General features: G+C 45.0%; 1 protein-coding gene across 5 annotated transcripts in view; it reads left to right on the top strand.

Annotated features, from left to right (window-relative positions):
• LOC8035924 (arfGAP with SH3 domain, ANK repeat and PH domain-containing protein) overlaps positions 1-22,178 on the top strand; it is a 47,966-nt gene extending 25,788 nt beyond the window's left edge. For 2 of the 5 annotated variants that reach the window (XM_029985934.4, XM_040499340.2), the window contains 9 exons: positions 3,721-3,904; positions 6,029-6,145; positions 7,444-7,573; positions 10,861-11,097; positions 12,709-12,766; positions 13,180-13,253; positions 13,844-13,962; positions 16,802-16,846; positions 19,632-22,178. In XM_029985934.4, coding sequence (XP_029841794.1) covers positions 3,721-3,904; positions 6,029-6,145; positions 7,444-7,573; positions 10,861-11,097; positions 12,709-12,766; positions 13,180-13,253; positions 13,844-13,962; positions 16,802-16,846; positions 19,632-19,850 — 1,183 coding nt within the window. In that variant the 3' untranslated portion in view covers positions 19,851-22,178. Of the gene's footprint in view, positions 1-3,720; positions 3,905-6,028; positions 6,146-7,443; positions 7,574-10,860; positions 11,098-12,708; positions 12,767-13,179; positions 13,254-13,843; positions 14,026-16,801; positions 16,856-19,631 lie in introns of all 5 variants that reach the window. The other 3 variants (XM_040205998.3, XM_040205997.3, XM_029985933.4) reach the window with 3 other exon arrangements.
• The last annotated feature ends 577 nt before the right edge of the window (positions 22,179-22,755 follow it).

Raw genomic sequence — 22,755 nt, 5'->3', positions numbered from 1 at the left:
TTTCAATCAAAGCCAATCAAAGCTCGGCGTCGTTTTGGTGTTATTGCAAACCCCTGCTCAAGAAGCAGACAACTTGCACGCCCTGCCACTCGACTCGGTCGATTGCGTCGCCATTTGCCGTTGACCCTGGCAAGTTTTTTGGCCCTGTTTTCTTTCTAGAGAACGGGAGCTACGCCTTGTACTTTTGCAAGGTAAAATCCATGTGTTTCCACACATGGATTTTACCTTGCAATTGAAAAGTTTAGATTGCCACGTGCAAGCACCGATTTTTACGGCTCATTTTAGATCGAGCCTCGGCATTTTAGAAACTCTATATTCTAACATGACAAACGAAGTTCTAGATGTACCACATCAATAGATTCTGCTCCATTTGGCAGGCGACATGCAACACAGTCAGCTTTGTCAGATACTGCAATTTTTGCATTTGTCTTTGAAAACTAGGTATATGGTACTGTAATATCCCGAAAGATGCTCCACCACTGAGAGATAACCCACCCCCTTTTTTAACAGTGGAGCTAGTTTTAACGGCTAGTTTCCCCAGTTTCATGCCCGTCACCAAATAAATGTTGACACAAAACTCTAAAAAGCTACAGTTGTCGCTCATGGATAGTGGCAACCTTTCCAGCCTTTCCACTCTGGTTTTCACCAGAGTGGAAAGGCTGAATTTTTCTAAGCGTTGTCCTAGAAGTCGTCCTTGAGGTCGTCCTAGACATTGTCCTTGAGGTAGTCTTTGAGGTCGTTTGAGAGGTTGTCCTTGAGGTCGTCCTAGAAGTTATTCTTGAGGTCGTCCCAGACGTCGTCCTAGATACTGTCCCTGAGGTCGTCCTAGGCGTCGTCCTTGAGGTTGTTTTAGACGTCGTCCCTGAGGTCGTCCTAGGCGTCGTCCTTGTGGTTGCCCTAGAGGTCATCCTCGACGTCGGCCTTGTGGTTGTCCTAGAGGTCGTCCTAGACGTCCTTGAGGTCGTCCTAGACGTCGTCCTCTAGGCGTTGTCCTAGATGTAGTCCGAGAAGTCGTCCTTGAAGTTGTCCTACCATAGTACAGCTTCACTGGTCTTCCTTCTTCACCAGAGTGGAAAGGCTGAGAGTTTTTGACATGATTTGATATGATTTTCAAGAACACCAAAAAATAGCCCATTTCTGGTAGTAATTGCAGTGCCTTGGCAAGGGTTCCGATGAGCAAACATTGCTGACTGGGTTAAGCTCCTGCTCCAAAATTTTGGAGCATATGATCTTTAAACGCATTTCGGAGTTCCTTGAGACTAGATCTTTTTTTAACCCGAATCAACATGGTTTCCGGCGGGGATTATCAACAACAACGTAACTTGTTGAGACCATTCATGACTTTTCGCGATCACTTAACAATAGACAGCAGGTGGACGTTATATTTTTAGACTTCGCAAAAACATTCAACAAAGTTTCTCACCATAAGCTTTTAGCCAAACTATCTTCAGTTTTACTAAATGAAAAGTTAATGTCATGGCTTCGAGAATACCTTAGCAACAGACGTCAATATGTTGAAGTAAAGGGCTGCAAGTCATCCCAGTCCAATGTATACTCGGGAGTTCCCCAAGGATTGGTGCTCGGTCCTTTACTTTTTTCCATTTTTATCAATGACATTGCGCATAATATACCTGTGACTATACGCCTTTTTGCTGATGATATCACCATGTATACCGAAGTAAGAACGATAGCGGATCAGGAACAACTTGGTGCTGGTTTAAATAAAGTGAATAAGTGGTGCGAGGAGTGGCAAATGTCCTTAAACTTCAATAAATGTGTATATATGCACATAACGCAGAAAAAAACGACTTCCCTTTTTAACTACAATGTGCACGATCACCCCCTTTCACTAGTTATGTCATATAAATACCTTGCAGTCATTATCACAAATGATCTACGATGGAACTCCCACATCACACATCTCACATGCCTTGCATTAAATACACTTTGGTACTTAAGAAGGAACCTGAAATCTCTATCATCCTCCGTTAAATTAGAAGCTTATAAAACATTTGTTAGATCAGTTCTTGAGTATGCTGATGTAGTATGGGACCCATTTACAGCATCTAACATTAATTCAATTGAAAAAGTGCAAAGAAAAAGTTTACGCTTTATTTACAATAAGTACTCTCGTACTGACTCCGTAAAAGAACTCTATGCAAATGCTGGCCTTCAACCCTTGGAACTTCGTCGCAAAATTAACATGCTAAACTTTTGTTTATTTTATCCCATGACCGCTTTAGTCTAGACAAGAATAGCTACATTTTCCGCTACCCTCCTCCATGCTACCCCTCTAGGACGCAGAACGTTATGGCCCTTGTCGAACATACTTCTAAAGTAGACACGTTTCAATTTTCTTTTTTCTCAAGGACAATACATGATTGGAATTCTCTGCCTATGATGTTGTTATAGAAGCCGAATATGCCTTATTTGTATGCGAGCTTTATCATCATTTTTCTTGAATTTTTCGGCTTTGTACTCGGTGGACTCTGCTATGCAAACCTGATATGCACACGTGATGTTAAATTTCCTTTTCTATATAGACCATTCCATTAGGGTCATAGCAGAAAGGGTAAAAAGAGAAAAAAATGCCCTCCCCCTCTCGCTTGCATGTCGTCTGCTCCGCCGAGTGGGCAGTACCTAGCATCCGGCTGGTGTACAAACTCTGTTTAAAATCGCATCATTTTGGGAATTTCAAGCGCAGATGCGCAGATTTTGGTATGCCAGTTATCGTGTATTACTATGCTAGATAAAAAAGACTAACAGAGTCCAATTGTGCTGTTATCGGCTTGCAAATAAAAAAAAAAAAATAGGGAAAACTGTGTCAGACTGGCCGGTCTCTCCGGCGAAAAGTGAATCCGGTGGCTGTACCTTTTTTACTATACAAAGTTTGTACTGGTGTAGGCCTTTAGCGACCATGAGTGGATGATTGAAATAATAAATAAAAACGTGCTCTCCTGCCGCAATACACGCAGTAGTTGAGGGTAGTACTGCCGGCTGACTCAACTGCTATTTAAGTAACAGAAAAAAGATATGTCAGTTGATCATTTATCGAAGTAGAACAACAGAGAGCTCGAGGCTGATTTTGGAGTAGCCATAACTATTCTAAGTAAGAACGCGAACCACTTCACAACGGCAGCCACGAGCGAGAGTTCGATGTTCCGTACATCCCGCCGATACAGCCCAAAGATGGAGAATGGCAACCTCCCGTTTTGTCGTCTGCTAGCAAAGTTGGGCGCATGCCCTCTCTCTCGTTTTACCCCGCCGAACCCGCTGAATTTCCCGGATGTATGGAGAGGGCGCTGCTGTCGAACAAAATGGTGCCGCCCAGAGAGCGCTAAATGGAATAGTCTATAGACCTGTACGTGTTGACATTTTGAATGTTGTAATATCCATAGTGCTGACCCTGTTGATTTTTCAGTTGATTTTTCTCAGTGTATTGTCAGTGATGATTGTTGCCCACCCCTATCAAATCTCCAAGCGGAGATGTAGTATCAATAAATAAATAAATAAAAGTAGCATTGTTAAAACTTTTTTGGTCACTCATTGAATGTTAGTTTATTCATCATTTTCACCTGATTTGTTCTCGTGTTTAGGTGGGCTATCTCTTGGGATAGTATGGTATTCGTTTTCAAGGTGGCTGCCACATGATTGGACATTCAATGATAGGGTGCTCGAGAGTGGCGGGTGACGCGATTGTTTCGTCGCTGCCATGCCCAGCCCCAGCCTAGACATGCAGAACAAAGCTGGCAACACTCCAGTCCACACGGCGGTGCTGCACAACCAGACGGAATGCATCAAGCTCCTGCTTCGAAGCGGAGCAAGCGTGGACGTCAGGAACGCCGACAACAAGACGCCGCTGGATCTTGCCAGGGAGCTGAATCATCACATCTGCCTCGAACTGGTGAGAGCTGCATAGTCGGCAGTAAAGGCTGGTTTACACATTCTCGGCCGGTTCGCCGGGGCATGCATGCAACATCGGTGCACCTGTCATCCTTCGGAGTGGAAGAGGTTACGTTTGGAAGTGATGAGGACTTTATTTGGACACAGAGACGGTTCTTACGCTTTGTGCTAAGCTGTGATTTCGCATGGAGTTGTTTTTCGCCGGTCCCAGCGATGCAGTGAGATTTAAAACTAAAAGCATGGTTTGAAGTGTTTGAGAGAAACTGAAAGACTGGGACAGACTCGGTTGCATTGCTGCTCACACAAGGGTGATATCTGTCACAAGGGTGATAGATATCACCCTTGTGATAGCATCATCGAACATTGTCTGCAGATGCCCTTCACATTGGTTGTCATATGCACTGCAGCTGCAGCATTACTTTGATATTAGCAAAGTGGTAGTGAAATGCTTGTGTGAACATCAGTGCTGAGATGAGAAAAGATTTAGTGAGGGTTCTGAGCTTCTACGCGGGGGTTGAGTGTAACACACGGCGATAGAGGTGACATCTGTGAGTGGTGACACCAAGTTAACCCCAAAGAAAAGAATGGTCCTAAAAAGTTATTTGCTTGCAACTTTTTTGAACATCATATTTATTTCTTTATATGAATGTACTTTGAAGGCAGGCATTACATAAGGAAGGAAAGGAGAGGGGCCACATAGCAAGAATTTTAACAATGGAACCAACCAAGGTAAAAGAAAAAGAGTACTAGCAACTGAAATTTCAAATTCGTGCACTTTTTTGCGAGCAAAACGTGTGCGTGAGCTTCACCCCATTGCAGGTTAAAAAAAAGGTCATTGCATACTCTGTTTTGCTTTCCTTTGGCCTTCTCTGCATTCTGAAATCGCAAACTGTTATGCTCGAGTCCCACTAGAGTTACAAACAGAAACAAATGACAGCGACAACCCTCAAACACATTCAGCATGCTCGCGATGGTACCCTTGGCAGGTGTTTAGTCGTTCGGTGCTCGTAAAGTAAGCGCAAGTGATTGCAAACCTGCCAAAGATGCCCTCGCGTGCATGATGCTTGTGTTTGAGCATAGCCTCCTTCATTCTACAAATCCTGTCAAATCACAAAAGGCTTTGGTTTGAGGCTTGTTGCTGTCGTTTGTGTCTGTGTGTTGCTCTATACTCCGCGACAACTTTTCTTGGCAATGCAGTGGAAGGTACGTCCCGCATCCCCTCTCCCATTTTGAGTGTACGCTGGCTCTCCTCCTCCCCCATTTCCGGGGAGAGGAGGAGAGCCTGCATACACTCAAAATGGGAGAGGGGACGCAGGACGTACCTTCCACTGCATTGCCAAGAAAAGTTGTCGCGGAGTATAGTAGGACTCGAACATTAAACCAACGTCAACTTCGTCTTCGCTTCTTAGATAATTTCACGTGCCGTACACCTCAACATTACAATGCGCAAAGGAGCCGCTGGGGGTACCACATATTTCTGGACAGGTCTATCAAAGTATACTCCTCAAACACTGCGTGGATAAATGTAGCTAAACTTGCCCTTATTATTGCAATTAAACTGGGAGGCACGCGAGTGTGTTGTGTGTGCAATGCTTCTGAAACCACCCAAAGCTCCCGAATGATCAAACAAATGTATGTGGATTATATATTAAAAAAAAAAATCATTTCAAATTAACATATAAATAAAAATTTTAGAGAAAAAAAAAGAAGAAAAAAAATCTTTTCCACTCTGGCGAAGAAGGAAGAGCAGCAGAGCTGTACTTTGTGGTGCCGTCGCTCATAGATGGCGGTAGCTGTTCAGAGGGTTGTGTCGAGATCTATTTGTCCATGGACACGAAACTCGGGGAAATTAACCCTTAACAGGTCTACTGTAAAAGCAGGGCGAGCTCCTTCTGCCAATCCCTCTGCCCTTTGCACTTAGCAGAGCGAATACCGGAGAGGACACAAGATGAGGAGAGGGGTGACTTACTCCCTCCCAGACGTTCACTCTGATTAGTGAAAGGGACGCGAGGCTTTGCAAGAGGAGCTTGTCCCACTTTTCTGGATGTGCAACAGGGTATAGTTCCCGCTCAAACGAAGCAAAGTTGGTCTCTCACCTCTTTTTCCTCTGCCGTTGACCACGCAGATTGAGCACTCGCTGCAGAACAAAAAGACACTGTTTGAGAATGTCAACATCGACTGGGGCCTCACGCAAGAGGACGGTTCCACCGACTTCAGCGACGACGACTACCCAGAGGATCGAGTAAGTCCGCGTCTCGATTGCCCGAGCTGCGTTTCGTCCTGCGCAGAAACCTTTTTATGTACTGGGCAAGGGCTTAGGCTAGTTTGTGCGAGCATATTGGCATAACTAAAACCCGAGTCATAATAGACTACCTAAAAAAATCCCCGCATGTAACATGCGCACGTTTATGGGGCCTCTTTGGCCACGGAGAGGAGTGGCACGATTGCGATGGCCTCGTTGACTAAGTGGTGCATCCTGGCACTCAATTAAAATAAAGTTGGCGCTCGCTTCCATTGTGCCCGTTCATCTTCGTAAGAACTCACGTTGCGACACGGACCTCTGGAGGCCGCAAGGACTTGCCTAGACTTGGCAGGAAGTAGGAGTAAGACCCACCACGCCCTATACATTTCTGGCGGCCTGGCTATACTCCAGAGTGCACCATGGCACTCCCGGGTCGCAGAACATTAAAGAAGCCTAGGACATTGAGGTGATAGAACGGCATGATCAGCTCAGTACAATTCTTCTTCTTCCTCCGTTCACTGGCGCACAAACTCTGGCACGTCCGGGGCCCCAAAAAACCTGCCTCAGCATTCTATTTGCGTTGGTAGGCAACACCGTACATTTAAGGAAAGTCAGATATTCGAAAATGTGTGCGCTGTATTTGGTCGTGACGGGACGTCGTGAACCGAAGTTCGCAAATCGAAAACGAAACCGTGGCCAAAAGGTATCCAAGATGCTTGGCGCAGTATAACGCCGCCAGGATCACTTCAATTATGCGAGAGGTCTGTTGGAACAGGAAAACGCAAAAAGGCAGGGGCAAGGTCTGTTTGTCCTTCAAGCTTTGTTTTGGTTACCTTTGTACAATGTGTGTGTGTATGCGCTCTGTTTATGTTTGAAGATATCCAAAGACCTTTTTTCATGGTAGCATCTACCTTTCTGCCGATTTATTTCACCTGACCTCGTGACCCTTGCAACACTTCCGGCACTGACAGGAAGTATGACAAGGACACGTGGTGTCTTTGAAATTGTGACTTTGTCTTTGTCTAAAATATGTATGTCATTCCTCGACGTCGTCACCCTTTTATGTTTGTCTGTGTCGATCCCTAGTTTGCCAACACGCCAGCAGCTCATGTCAAACTAAAACAGTTTGCCTAGTGATAGTTGTAACTCTGTATGGTCATACGTCTAGTAGGCCCTTCACCGTCTCCAAGTGTCGTAGTTACTCGTGTGTGCTGTCTGAATAAATCCGTTTATGTTTTTACTGGGGTAAGTGCTACTTACATTCTGATGGATAATTTGGCACTGTTCCACCACTGCAGCTGACCTCGGATTGGAAAAGGTCAAGGCCGTCAAGCGTTGTCAGCAACGAGTCGACGCGCCCCGAATCGGCCAGTCCACAGCCATGCCCCAAGCCCCCGCCTCCACCGCCACAGAATCGCAAGCCAGTCAGTGAGTGGCATTCGTGCAAACGTCCCAATATTGTAGCACAAGGGTTCTCAAACTTGGTTCTGCGAGCTGGTCTCATGGGTTCCGCGAGCATCCAAATTGCAGTGCCCCCCCCACCCCCTCCCCCTTAGTTGGACCTTCCACCGACTGAGCCATGGACTGAGTTGGTGTTGTGGGCGAAGCAACCTCACCTTTTTCACTTATATATTTTACATTGTGCTCTAAATTAACCCCTCTGCCTTCCTATTCTGTCTGTAGTCCTCCATTTTGACTTATTTTGTCAATGTGATAAACTCATGTTCACTATGTAAAATGCTTTTATTGCCCAGTATTATCGTTTGGCAACTGGGAAGGAAGGGGAAGGTGGGGGTTCCTTGAAATTTGTTTTGACTTGCTAGGGTTCCCTGGGACGAATATGTTTGAGAACCTCTGTAATATAGCATATCTGAGTGTTTTGCTAGCATTTCTCATTTACTCAGTTATTACTACTACAGTCAAACCCAGATATATTGAATTCATAGGGGGTCAAAAAAATAGTTCAATATATCATTAATTTGATATACAAAAATATGTTAAATTAAGCTCGAGTTGAAATTTCCTGACGTCTCTGTTAATACCGAAGGTCACAACAAACGGGAGCTTACCAAGTAGAGCCTCCAAGAGCCGCTAAATACAGTAGAGCGTAGTTGGCGGAGACTGCAAACACCTCCGCACTTACACGCTCACTCTTGATCCATAGACAAAAAGTTAAGCAAGCAGCAAAAAAGAAAGCTCACTAAATTCAGGCAGCAAAAAAAAAAAAAGGGCAAACAAAAAAAGGAAAAAAGGGGGCAAAGTAATAACGGCAAAAAAAAAAAATGGTAAACAAAGATTAGGTGTTCAAAGTTCGATTGCACAACCGTTGTCAACACACTCAACTTGCAAAAGTTTTTTTTTTTGTTATTTTATTTTTGGGCTAGGGAGTCCTGCAGCATCAGCAGCAGCATCATCAGTGTTTGGGGAAGACCGCAGGCTGTTGTTCCAACAGCGAGCACTCCCTGCTCTTTCTACGCGCGCATGCATGTTCTTCCCCTTGCTTTTGCCGTCCGGCACTTTTTTTTTACGGTTCATTGACTCTCCTTTCCCACAACTGCTCTTTCCCTGTGTATAATCCCGCACATATGCTGGCCTGGGGGTCTGCCCACCACGCAACGCAAGCGATGTGCTCGCCACCGGCATAATCTGATCGCGGGAAAAGCAACCGGCGGTGCGGCTTAGGCTTCGTTCCCTATATCGAGTGTCCCCGCCATGGGAGTTGGATACAGAAAGACGACGTTCCTATACTATTACATGTGATTTTCAAGGGGGTGGTTGGGCTGTTTGATATAAACAATAATTTGAAATACCCATATAACCTGACTGTACACTGTTTATGAATAGAGCCCATGTGTCTACAGAAGGAACCTTCCAAATGACAAGTCAAAGTTAATGTTCTCACATAAAAATGCCATCTGCACCATGTACTGCACATTTCTATGCCAATAATTTTTTTTTTTTGCCATAATCAGTTTTAGCCAGCAAAATTTATACTGTTGGGCTATTGAACAACAGTCTCCTTCAAGCGAGCCAATACTCATCTGACAAGTTGATTTGACGTAGCGGCACAGTTGGTTATACAAGTAGTTCCCGGTGGTGCAGACTTAGTACTATACCGTAAACTCCCGAGAGATGCCCCACTCCCGAAATATGGCCCACCCCTATGTTTTGCATGATTTTATATATTTTTTTGAAACACCGAAAGATAGCCCACTTCTAGTAATAGTAGTGGTGGGATCAATGATGACCTCGGCGCGTTAATGCGGCTAGCTATAGCTATGGTGGGATATACCGTATTTACTCGCAGAATGAACGCACTTTTTTTTCCGAAAAATCGATGCAAAGTTAGGGGGGGCGTTCATTACGCGAGGTAAAATTTTTGCATCGGTTATTTACTCGCATAATGAACGGACCTTTTATCCTGAAAAATCGAAGTAACTTTTTATCTCTGCGCGCGGCGCCCGACCCCGCAACCAAACTAAGCTGTGCAAAAAAAAAAAAAAATCCTTTCTTTTCTCTTAGTTCCTTGTTTTTTTTTTTGCTGCCTTTCGCAAGCTGTTTTCTTTGCTTAGGCGAGGGCTTTCCGCTTATCTTTCTTATCTCCTTGCGCGCGGCCCGCGACGCACGACCTCCCGTAACCAAACTGCGCTGTGCAAAAAAAAAAAAAAAAAAAAAGCTCCTTTTTTTTTTGTTTTTTTCTCAGTTCCGTGGGTTGTTCTTTTTTTTTTTTTGCCGCCTTTCGCAAGCTGTTTCCTTCGCTTAGAGCGCTTCTCCGCTTCTCTTTCTTACCTCCTTGCGCGCGGCGGCGCGCGAACCCAAAATCCAGACTGCGCTGTGCAAAAAAAAAAAAAAAGCTCCTCTGGCATGTTTCTTTTTTTCTTGCTTCCGTTGGATCTTCGCAAATTTTGTTAACGCCTTTTGCAAGGCGTTTTGTTCGACTCGCTGCCCATGCATTCGCGACCTCGCTGCACCAGGATAGAAAAGTGCGTTCATTTCGCACGCGTGGGAGGAGGGGGTCAAAATTTTGACGTCCAAGTTGGGGGTGCGTTTATTACGCGAGTGAAAAAAAAAGTCGAAATTTTGAGAGCCGACTTGGGGGGTGCGTTCATTACGCGAGTGCGTTCATTGTGCGAGTAAATACGGTAACCGATCGTTGATGACTGGGAACCAGTCATCTTTTCTTTGTTGCCCCTTGCCACGATAACAAACCTGGAAGAGAAGCATAACCTAAAAAAATAATGGTTTCAACTTTTCTTTATTGTACATCGAAAGTTAGCACACTCCCTATTTTCACTCGATTTTCTCTTGATTTTAGGTGGGCTATCTCTCAGGATTTTACGGTAGTTTGTTCCTGTGATCGATTTTTGAGTGCATAGTTTATTACTATCTAGGGCATAAGTCACTTATGACTAAGAATCGTTGAAGAAAACCGGAGTGGAAAAGCCACCGAAGCTTCCACGAGGCTGCCGTCCTTTGGTGCCATGGCACACGTCTTCGTTGATAACTGAGACCGACCAATTAGAAGTGTCTGTCTATTTATTAAAACAAAAAAAGGACCAATAACGCAGCCACATGTTCTCGCGTTGTTCCATCACTTTCTCCCTCTTCCTTTTTTCGTTTCCTCCACGCTCGTGTTCTCACTCTTTGCAAGCGTGTTTGTTTATGGTAGACAAATTGAAGGAAACACTAAGAGCAAATGCCCCGGGCGGTTGCAGTTCCGGGACTGAATGCGCATGGGTCGATGAAGAAGCGGGCGGCCCCCATGCCCCCCCAGGGGGGCTTCCCCACCGGCCAGGGCCCTAGTCACTCCCGCACCCCGTCGGACCCCTGCTTCTCCCAGAATGCCCTGGGCACCGTGCACAAGCGCAACCCTTCCATGGACCTGGCCTCGAGCTCGTCCATGGACTCCTCCTCGGAGATCAGCTCCTCCAACCACTCCACCCTCGGCTCAAGTAGGGCTCCCCTCCTTCACCCGGTTGTCCCTCTTTCCTTTTAAAGGCAGTAGCATTTCTGAGCGAGCCCCTCTGCACTCTCGCTTCCGTGGCTCGGTTTGCAGGCAGCACGGATCCATTATATACCTGCTCCAGTTGTACATGGGGTAATACGCCCGAAGAATGTGATACGGTATATATTAGCTTCTAGGGATGTGCGAATAGTGGGTGTTGACTTCAAAGCGATTTTGAAGCAAATAGTGGTTTTGGCCGAATATTTTTTAATCAAATATTGAATAGTTTCTCGAAGCTTTTCACTACCGTGCACCATGCTAAAACAAAAATTCACCTGAACTTGTGAACATTGTTCCCAACCTTCCACTTCTCCACTTCTAAGCTCTGTTAATTTTAAGCTAGCTATACGAACTGTGGCATGTAAACGAAAGATCTGTTGCAGCCATCCCGATCAAGGGGATTTATAAATCTTGCTATATGCAAATATTTATTCTATTATATCAAATTTTATAAAAAAACAAAACATGAATGATGAATGTGGGCTTTTTAATACATCGCTGCCTAACATAACTTGCATAATCGCGGTGGATTAGCCCTGTTGAGCGTGTTTCTCACTTAAGCCGCTGTGCACTGCGGGGTAGCAAAACTTGCGGAGCCCGCAAGCTGTGCAGATATGGCATCCCCACTGTGCACAAATGCTCAGTGAGAAGCGCGCTCAACAGAGCTAACCTGCTGCAATCAACACTTCAAAAAGTGTAAATATTGGAGTTCACCTTGAGGCGGATATCGAATAGCCTTTTACCCAAAACAACCGTTCGAATATTCTGACAACACTCTTAACTTCTGAACGGCTAATACAGCTACCAAGGTCCTATCATGCTTATATCGATATAGCAAGAGGTATTAATGCAAGGTGCAGTACTTCCTTCCCTCCTTTGCCTCCTTGGAGGGAGGCAAGGCGATAGCTGCACTCCTCAGCCACAATATGGGGGGGGGGGGGGGGGGCAAGGAGGAGGAGGAGGAGGAGGAGGAGGAGGAGGGGGGGGGGGACCGCTGGCGGCTTTGACAGGAAACAAAAACCTTGTTTTGTTTCCTGTCAAAACCGTAAACACCGTAAAATGCCATACATGCCTTATAAGTTACATCTCTCTAAAATGAGTTGACCTAGTGGTTTTCGATGGTGCCCAGCAAGTCTCTGATTGAAACCATACCTTTAAACATACTAATTTAATTAAGAAGTTCATTACTTGGAAGTAATTAATAAACTAATTATTCCAAACACCATTAATTTTTTTTCAAATGGGCCCATTGGCTGAGAGCAATATGACATTAACCTTTTTTCGGTGCGATGCATACTATTCACACAAATGAGTTGGCTAATGTTTCAAGAAATGCCCTGTGTACTAAAAAATTCTAAGATTTTTTTACTTACCTTTGTCATATTTGTTTTGTATTGGTGTGCCATTATGTCCTCAAATCTCAACACTATTAGGGGGGCATTATGCAGTAGTAGAATGTGTTCTCTAGCACGAAATCTGGTAGTCACATTATAATTATACAGCACAAGGGAATATAGGTCTGGCAGGGTACATAGGTAATTGGGACGTTTTCTTGCAGGTTCCTCCCGCCAGAACCTTTCCCAGGGATCAGATGCCCACAGCTCTGTTCTAAAAGGGTAACTAGACTTTTTTCACATATGCTTTGCGCTCTGTCAGAAGTATGCTCAACATTTTCTCCACTGTCATGAACGTTTAAAATGGTCGTACAGTAGTCGCAAAGACTTGTCGCAAATGAATTGTTGCAGGTGCATCCTTTCTGATGCACCATTACCGAGGCTCCATTACTGCATCAACCAAATTGGCCATCTATAAAATCCTATTTTCAAGGCAGACTAACTTTCCTCCATCTAAACCTGGTTCACCTTTCAGAGATGCATTGTCACACATAGCTATGACAAATGTAGAAAATGTCTCTCCTTCCATTTGGCTTTGTTAACACAAAACTTGACATTGTTTTTGCTATTTGTTGTGCACACAGCTAAGGTAAAATCGCAGCTAGCGCGACTTGTGTTTCCACTTCTCTTTCCAGAATGGAGGAGCGGCCCACCTTCGGCACCCTGCAGAGGCCAAAGTGCCCTCCACCACCCACGCCCGGAGCTATGGGTGCGTCCAGAGACGTTCAAGGGCCGCTTAGTTAGCCCGTAAAATAATGAGAATGTGGCACCTGTTAACAATCCATTTTTGTTAATCTGAAAACGGGTGACTGCACCACCTCCGCACTGCAAAGTGGTGTGGCATTTGCTCAAGTGCACCAATCATTTGGCATTCATTCAGTGAGGTTCTCATGCTGGAATTGTTTCTCTCTATGTAGGTTTTTATTTTTTGACGATACAGGTCGAATTGAAAACAACAGTAGTTCTCAAATGGCGGTAGGCAAACCCTTTGAGGTCCCTGGGTGCCTTTTTGGGGTCCCCGTAGCTATAAACTGTCAATCGAGCCGAAAAATTAATTATTTTTTTATCGACGCTGGCTGTCTCACAAATATAAATAGACCATACCATGGGCACCTAGTGGGTAGGGTCGATTATCCTACGAATGGGCCAACAATTGTGTTAGGACCCTTACAAGTATTTGGTCGATTTCGCCAAAGAGAAAATCGCGAACAACCCCGGGAAAATTGCCCCATTTCGGAGACGTCCGTAGACGTCCCAACGCACGCGACTGAGCTGGTGCGCCGGGACGCTCCCACGCAGCGGCCGTGGCCAACAGCTCCGTGGACGCGGTGGCCCCGAGCAACGGGAGGCTGGGCTCTGACGCCGGGGGACCGCAGAGTCCGGAGGTTGCAGAGCCTCCGGTGCCTCCGCCACGGAAGGTGGGCCACGCCCTCGTTCACCTTTGGTACACTGGACTCTGTCCCAGGCCCTCCGCTGCCAAGGTTCATCATCTCTCTCTCTCTCTCTCTGCCCTCTCTCTCATCCGCATGCTTCTGCAAACACCTCCCATGGTCACCGGCAGGATCAGAACGGCGGGGTAACTCTTTCTGACGCCTGGCCTCGTGCCGGGGGCGGGACAACCGAGGATTCTCCCCGTCATTCTCACCTTGTTGGCGACTACGGAGGCTGAACTTTCGACGTCGCCTAAAGAGGCGTACAGGTCGAGTCCGTGCCAACCTTTGCCTCTTTAGGCGACGTTAAAAATTCGGTGCAACAGACTTCCGATCTAGGAGGTGTTGCCTCTGCTCTGTCTCACTTGCTTTCCCTTTCCTCTTTCAACCCTGAGGCCGCTCACACGCTTGCCGAGCTAGTCGGCCGCTACCGGCCCCTGCTTCGCTTGCCAGCTGCACGTCTGCTTTCTTCCGCGAGCATCCGTACTCGCATAGTAGTATTTCGGAATGAACGCATACTTTGTTTGCTGCAGGTTGGCATATGGTAACTTTCTCGAAACTGACCAGATTTTTTTTTCGCTGTAGTTTTCGAGGCGTCGCCATTACTGCCGTCTGTCGGTTTTTTGGCGAGGAGCTTCTCTCGTCAAAAGTGTCCGAAAGCAGTCCGAAGATATTTTGGTTTGTCTACTCATTGAATGTTTCCTGCCTAGTTCGATGCTCGTTAATATCGTTTATCAACGTTAAAATCTGGTCACTGTGTTGTCTAGGTACAACTATAAAATTAAACTCTGAGGATCACTTCTAGTCCCGTTAAAGGAGATTTCCGATCATTCTGGATTCTTCAATAGCTATGAAAGCTGGTCCTGCTAGGTGCTCAAAAGCACGGGCATATGTACTCGCGTGCACAGTGTATTTGACTCCAGTTAATGTGTTGTTCTACTGTCAAACCCGTTTATAACAAACAGCAGGAAACGCTATGATCAGTTTGATCTAGCAAGTAATTCGATATAGCAGAAACCATTACAACAAGCTTCCATGGTACGTTCGTTATACATATATATATCTCTTCGCTTCCACCTTGTAACAATGCGCTAAAGTATTTTTTTTTTTTTTTTTTTTTTTTTTTTTACATGCGCGGAGGGTTTGTTTTTTTAGCTTATCTCCTCTTCTGAATCGCTTCTCTTCGTAATCAACGGTTTTGGGATGAACTTTTTTTTTTTGTGCGTGCATGTAGAGGGTATTTTTTAGCTTTCTTCCGTTTCTGAATCACTTCTCTTCACTCAATTTTGTTCGCGACTTGAGCTTTTAAACTTTTCTTTCTTTCCTACTATTTTTTTTTCTTTTTTTGGTGGGGGACAGTGTTTAAAGGGGCACTGACACCCCAAAGGTCGTATTTATTTTTATTGTCTAAAACGATGCAAGTTGCAGTCATAGACACGCAAAAAAAAACGCATCGCGAAAAAAAATTTTCCCGCGCGCGCGCGCGCCTTTTTATTTTTGGCGTTTGATTTTCCCGCCTCTCGCCTCCTCGCTTCTTTTGATCGGTGACGTCAAAAATCAGGAAATTTAGAAGCTTTGTAGGCGACATCTCTATAACATTTAATTATGGCAATCGTAAAACATGTTTTTTAACGCAATTGCGAACGCACTACGGCCCTTCTTTTTGAAATACCAAAAATCGGGAGTTCGTTGTGGTGCCGTCTCCTGGATTTGTATCCTCCAACGGAAAACAGGCGACACCGCTCAAAACCGGTCCGCCGTAACGCCGCCGCTCACTCCTTTCCTCCTCGCTTTGGGTCGCCATGGCAACAGCAGGGAGTGGTGAAAGAAAGTCGACTCTCAGGTCTCCGCGATTTTTGACGTCAAGGCACCCGCCGATCGCGCGGGAACTTCGAATTCGGCATTTGGAAATTGTTTTTTTACTTCACAAATACTGAACTCCCAAATTTCAAATTTTGAGGGTAATGTCCCGGCATCGTTTTCAATCGTTTCGGATAATAAAAAAAAATATGATTTTGATGTGTCAGTGCCCCTTTAAGACGATTGTTTGCGCGTTTTTGAAAGCCTTCCCGGGGGGAAAGTTCGATATAGCCAATATGTTGTATAAAAAGTACTTTTTTACATGTATTTTTATTTAAATTTCCCGTGAGTTCGATATCGACAATAATTCGCTGTATGTGGGTTCGTTCTAAACGGGTTTCACTGTACACAATGAACCATTTGTTAAATGCAGCTTGCAAGGATTCTGGCGAGAAAGGCGTGTTTCTTCACACTTAATGCATGCATTGCCGCAGCTTGGGCGTGCACAAAAGCATGTGCATGTGCAGCATCATCAAAGCATCGCACTGCCCCTCACTTTTCCTCATATGCTGGGCCCCAGAGTTCAGACTTAGTGTTGACATGGACATTTGCATATGAAGCACAATAGTATGGACATATTGCGCAACAACTTGCAGTTATAAAATAGAAAATTTTTTTTTTTTTTTAACATTCGTGGACTGACATTAACAGTGACACCTGCAGTATGCAATCTTTTGCGTTTTATTTATTTTATCTATTACCATACATTTTGTGGTCAACTAGGGTTGTGCCTGGGACATTAGTATGTTATCCCAACCAAAGTGTGATAAATTAAACCCAAATAAATAACGGAGTATTTGCTAAGAAAGGAAAAAGATAAACAACAAGTGTAGTGTTTCAATCGTCTTCAGGTGTAGAGATATGAAGAGTCAGTAAGTGTCTGTTTTTAGTACTGGAAATAATTGGCAGTCTCTGAATTAATTTCAAGGAAATCAAAAGCATTGCTTGAGTTGGCATCCCATTTCAGATTCCCCCTTTGAAAAAGCCCACTGATGGACAAGCAGACCAGCAGGTGAGCGAAGTAAGGAAAACAAATTCTCAAGGGGTTTGAGTTGTGTTTACTCTTAAACTGCACTCTAAACTAATTTATTAACATTTGGAAAAACCTGTCCGTGGTTTGGTTTTACAGTGTCAGCTGTACTGGGCTTGTTGTACTGGGCACATGACCTAAAATTTGCGAAAACGAACGGAGCATGCACGCGTTTATTACAGCTGGCCCTGCGCCGAGAGAAGGCGAGTATACACAAACTCATCTCTGTTACGTCCTGGCGCGGTGGTGGCGCGTCGGTCGCACTTCCGGTCTGGGGCTGTGGGCAGAAGTCCCCATGCGAGACGTGTATTCCTGCGTTGTTTTGAAAGGAACCTGACAAAAACCTGCCTTTTCGACAAAACGCCGCGACTGGGGCTGTACTAAAAGGGTCGAGAAAGGTTTGAAGGCCAGTTTTCATGTGCTCGGTTCGTCCGAGAAGGTGGATATGTGACGTGAAAAGGGAAAACCAGACGCCGTCGACCACGATTGCTTGGGCGGGAAGCACTTTGGATTGAATTCACGGATACTTCTGGTCATCAAATGTATTTGTTTTGTTCTAACATGAACGGCGGAAAACCGCGAGGTTGTACGGACCACCTGCGGACTACGTTCAGTGCGTCTTCAAGTTCAAACGGCCGCTTGACTGTTTAAACTGCCGTCTGCTCTTTCAAACGTTTCTGCTTGTCGTCTGCTCTTTTGGACGACACCGGCCCGTAGACCAAACGTGGGCCCGGTACTTGCGATAAGAATAAAGTGCAGGCCTCAAAAGACTCAAATTTGAATGTTGGTAACCAGGCTCGATGTAAGCAGTAGATACAAGGATGCATTGATAATTGTTACCAGTGGCCATCACCGACTTGTTATGGCTGATTCACCTGGTCCGATTCCGCTTGAGATTTTCAGCATCGACGTTGACCATCTCAGCTACGGTTCACGCTTTTGCAGCCCGACCGACGTCCGGAATGAAAATTGCGAGCGAAATCTCATCATGCGACTCAGGCTTTAGCGTACATTCTGCGGCGTCCACGCGGAATGAATCGCCGCATGTCACATTATTCACGCGAAGTTTTGCGGTGTAACGAGCCTCGGTAATTTCGCTGACGCCACTGAAGTAGTCAGACCTTGCCAGGAAGACGTAGAATCAACAATGCGAACGCGAAAAAGGGCAGGGGGACTCACACCGACGCCGACAACATCGCATTTCAATGGTTTGTTTATGGGCGACGGCGAGTTTCTTGCCCACACCCTCATCGTGCATGCGCGGCACCGGTGGCGTCCGCTAGGGGCGCTCCGGTTTGTTTGTAAACATGAGTTGGTGTATAGCAGCGACACTCTTGCCTTATGCTGATAATAGTTGCGGTTGAGGTGCAGCGCGTTGGGCCAATCGCAATTACGCTGGTGGTCATGTAATTGCCCTCCCCTCCCCACCTGCTCTTTCTTGTCTTCGATTGCCCGTTCCCTCGGCGCTCTAAGCCTTTGCGCGCAAGAATGGGGCACCTGAAGCATATACCGGAGCAAGCAGTGGCTGCTCGACAGCATAAACGTGCCCATGACGGAGAACGTCGTCGATCTGTAGTCGCCGATGCTCTCACCCTGGGTGTTAGAATGGAACGCATTCGACATCAAAATTATGCTGTGCATTAACGTGAAGCGGCACATAGAAGAGAATGTCGCCGGGCAAAGAATGGACACGTTGGTACCACCAAGCAATTTGAGCAGCACGTCCACAAGAACATGCTTGGTGCCAGCTGTTCTGTGTGCGATCGGTTGCACCTTGCGTGAGGACGGTGACCTGCTCCCTTCAGGGCGCGTGCCACGTGCCTATACAGTGTTTGTGCACAGGCACATAGCGCTCACGTAACAATTACGGCACGACGCAAAGAAAAAAGAAAGTAAAGACATAACAAATTGTCATGTCACCGTGCGACGCAATATCATTGAAATGTCGCACTAGCCGACGCTGCACATTCGCATTGTGTCACGTAATCGTCCGCAAACTTTTTGTAGATAGTAATAACGTAAAACCTCGAGAGATGCCCCACCCCTGAAGGATAGCTTAGTTCTATGTTTGGCTCGATTTTCTACTTTTTTTTAAACACCGAAAGATAGCCCACTTCTATTAATAGTAGTGTTGGGATCAATGATGGCCTCGGCACAAATGCGGCTAGTTAGCTACGGCGGGATATGAGCAAACGTTGCTGACTAAGAAGTGCAGTCATCTTTGCTTTGGTGCCCCTTGCCACGGTAACAAGCTTGGAAGGGACACATGACCTAAAATTCAGCAGTTTTTCTACTTTTCTTGGTTGTACACCGAAAGTTGGCCCACTCCATATTTTCACGCGGTCGATTTGCTCCTGATTTTAGGTGGGGTATCTCAAGATATTACGGTAATCTTTCTAATGTTATTACTATAATAATATTACAATATTTTCAGAGCATCGCATTTGTGCAAACTTTAGATGTCAGCATTCCTTACCATTTTTATTTCTAGTTTCACCATCCACGGTGCACAATTTCCAAGTTTTCTGTTTTGTATGCAACTTTCACACCCACACGGAACCAATATTCTTATCATGTAAAATGTTTTTTGTCTCTTCTTTTTTCCTGTTCTAGAGAGCTACTTATGTGGTTATCACGTTCCTGTTTCACGTGTCAGTGTGACTCACATCCCCAATGTACTTTTCTGTTCGATGTCTGGTGATTCAGATAATCCGCAAACTTGAAAAAGCCACCACTTCCAAATGTCTCTATTCTGTTTTTCCGCCAGTCCAATGATCGCGTTCCCGCGAAGACAAGACGCCGGTGCCGGGCGCTGTACGACTGCTGCGCCGACCAGCGGGATGAACTGTCGTTTGCCGAGGGCGAGATCATCGTGATCATCAGCGAGATCACCGAAGACGACCAATGGATGGAAGGCATGATCGAGGGGGAGCCCCATCGCAGGGGAGTCTTCCCCACCAGCTTTGTTCACATGCTGTCGGATTAGTGCCTCTCCCCTTCCCCCAAGTGAGATTATCCCCTCCCCCCTTAATCCACCAAGCTCTTAATCTCGAATCCTTTTTCCCGTTTTCCCGACGACTTACTATGTATTCCCCGAGAGAGCTGGTCTCTCTTTAGGAGCGAGCGCTGGGGCAAGGCGCTTGTTTGTACATACGGTTCCTTTACTCCTGTTATTTCTTTTGTTCCTTCGTAAAACGAAAAAGCGAAGAAAAAGAAAAAAAAAACATTACCGGCACAGAGTCTTCCAAGTAGCGAAACATTTGCATGAGGTTGTGGCAAGACTGCCTCCATACGGACCTTTGCTCGCAAAGTTGGAGTTGGTTGTAATATTTATGAGTGCAGACGACGCCCGTTTGTCTTCGAAGGCACTGGCCGACGCAGGCCTTCAACTGAGGGTTAGTGTCTCGGCTCAAATGCATGCCAAACGTAACACTGCATCACGCTTTCCTATAGACGTCTTCGACTGCCTTTCCCAATTGGACAGTTGGTGGCATAGCTAGCTCCACTTTGCGAAACAACTTCGCTTACAGTGGGGTCAGACGTAACCTTGGGCACATTTTTTGCGAAGTTTAGTCAACTTTTTCCGCTCTTAATCATACATTGTTTGCCTGGAAACTTAATGACTGATTTCCACATTTTGAATTGTGCCGATTTTCCCAGCACTCTACCCAAGCGACAGAACAAAATGTAGCGTGTACATAGATAGGATTTTTTTTTTTTATAAGGATGGAGAATATGAGATACATATATATATATATATACTTTTGAAACTGCTCAAGTATGTGATGATTAGTCAAGACGTTTGCACAGGGTGTTCCATGGCTTGACGGCGAGGGTTTTGCGACTTCAGGCGCGAATTGTCGCGTCTTTTGTCTATTTGGGTGTCAGTTTTAAGAACCAAGACTCGTTTTATATTTGTTGTGTAGATGGAAAGAAAGAAGCTCATCCACTCCTCTTGATTTTAATCATTTAGCATCTTTAGTCTCACACAAATTGCCTCAGTAATACAGGTACCGCACATCTAAAGTAGTATACAGTTCCGCATTTGTGGTGCCTATTTGTGCGTTGACGTTGCGGCTCACGTCGTACCTCAAATGTTTCCTTTTTTCTTTTTTTTCCTTGCAACACAGCCACACGAGCGATTTTCAGTAGCGCTTGTTCTATAGTTGCAAGTTTGGGTGCGAGAGAGTCGGAACAGGGCAAGATGGAAATGTTTCTTGAGCAGTTTCATTTAACATAAAAATTTCTGAAATGACGGAGGAAAACACGCTTAGTTTTATAATCCCATTCTGTGTGCGCAAAATCGTTTTCGGTTTGTCTTGGTCGAGTGCCATGCTCTAAAGCTATGCGCAGACTAAATTTACGATTATTTGCATAGATTGTGCTGAACACGGTGCTCCGGGGTATGACCTCCTAGCACAGCAGAGCACACCCAGTGATTGTAGGTACGAGCTTTTTGTTTCCCGTAGACGGAAGGAGCTGCCGCGGTTGTGCTTATTGTTGAACCAGTGTTCCAGTTCTACGAGGAACCCAACCGATGAACACAGTTTGATCGGGGTCCCTGGTCTAGTAGTATTTGAGCAAGCTTCCTTTTTGGGGCACACATCAACAACTCCATCTGCACAAAGAAAAAAAAAAAAAAAAAAAGAAAGAAAGATTGTATGCAAATCCAACTTTTTCTTACAAATGATGGAAAGGAAAAGCTGCGATGCAAGTACAAGTATTCTAGTCGGAACAAGTGAGCTGCGTAAACTCTTGTGTTTTGTCCTTCCATCTCCCTTGTAATCCTGGTACATATATATATATATATATATTATATATAATGCGCTATATCACATGCTACTGCCAAACGGATTTTATACGCCGACATCTGAGAACTTGCTGTACATAGCAACTCTGACAGCATTTACGGTGTCCAACATTTCCACTTTTTCACTGGAACGGCATTTTTCTAGGCCGAGCTGTTTTCGGGCTCTTACCAGAGCCGTGTTGGCAAGAATGAAAAAGGGCTAAAACAAAAATAAGAGAAATGGTTGTAGTACTAATACAAAACTCGTTCATGCAAGTTTTTGCTGTTCTTATCGTCCTTGTGTTTGTGTTTTTGTTTTAAGGGTACAGTTCTCGTGTTGGTAGTGTGTTTACCAGCTCTTTGTGCGTGCGTGTGTATGCCATTGGCGAAAAAAAGAATTTGGGAGACCCAGGTGACCACAAATCAACCTTTTTTTCGTTGTAGTGCTTGTGTAGACTACGCAGAAAGCAGTGTGTACTATGTAAAACCTTGTGAACCTTACAATAAAAAAAAGAGACAAGCCAATGAGATTGGTGGTGTGTATAACGCTTGTTTTGGCAACGCAATACTGCACTGCAAAAACAAATGTTCAAGAGCGCTACATATAGGTGCTGCGTGAAGTAGTGTGGACAGAGGGAAGAAACGCAACTAGGTGTACAAACTAACTTTAGAAGTAGGTTTTTCTACGAAAATATTTGATGCTCGATGTTTCTTTGGCACTGAAGTTATGTTTTAAACAAATAGACATTGATTTGATTAAATTTACTTGCTGTCAGCCAAGGACAAAATATCCAAACATCTCCTTCTTTTCAAAATGCTGTTCAATTGTCAGTACCCATGACTTTTCGGCAGGATTCACATACGATCAGTTTTATAGGCTATTGCACGCCCCAAATTTGTTTATTTTATAAGCATATTTTATACAGTTCCCTAATGTCTGGCAAAGGGTTCTATTATGGTCCTGCAAACAGGTCAGAGCTTTTCAGTGCACGAGACCAGTTTTTCTAACTCAAATGTTCATGCATCATATTGATGGCATTTTTAGATGATGCCAACTAATGCTGTACATATGAGTCGATAAACTTGTGTCAGAGGCTTTAGA

The sequence above is a fragment of the Ixodes scapularis genome, unplaced genomic scaffold (assembly GCF_016920785.2).
Source record: "Ixodes scapularis isolate PalLabHiFi unplaced genomic scaffold, ASM1692078v2 PGA_scaffold2__306_contigs__length_199485367, whole genome shotgun sequence".
NCBI classification, from domain to species: domain Eukaryota; kingdom Metazoa; phylum Arthropoda; class Arachnida; order Ixodida; family Ixodidae; genus Ixodes; species Ixodes scapularis.
The sequence above is the reverse complement of the archived record's forward strand: the minus strand, read 5'-3'. Positions and strand labels throughout refer to the sequence as shown.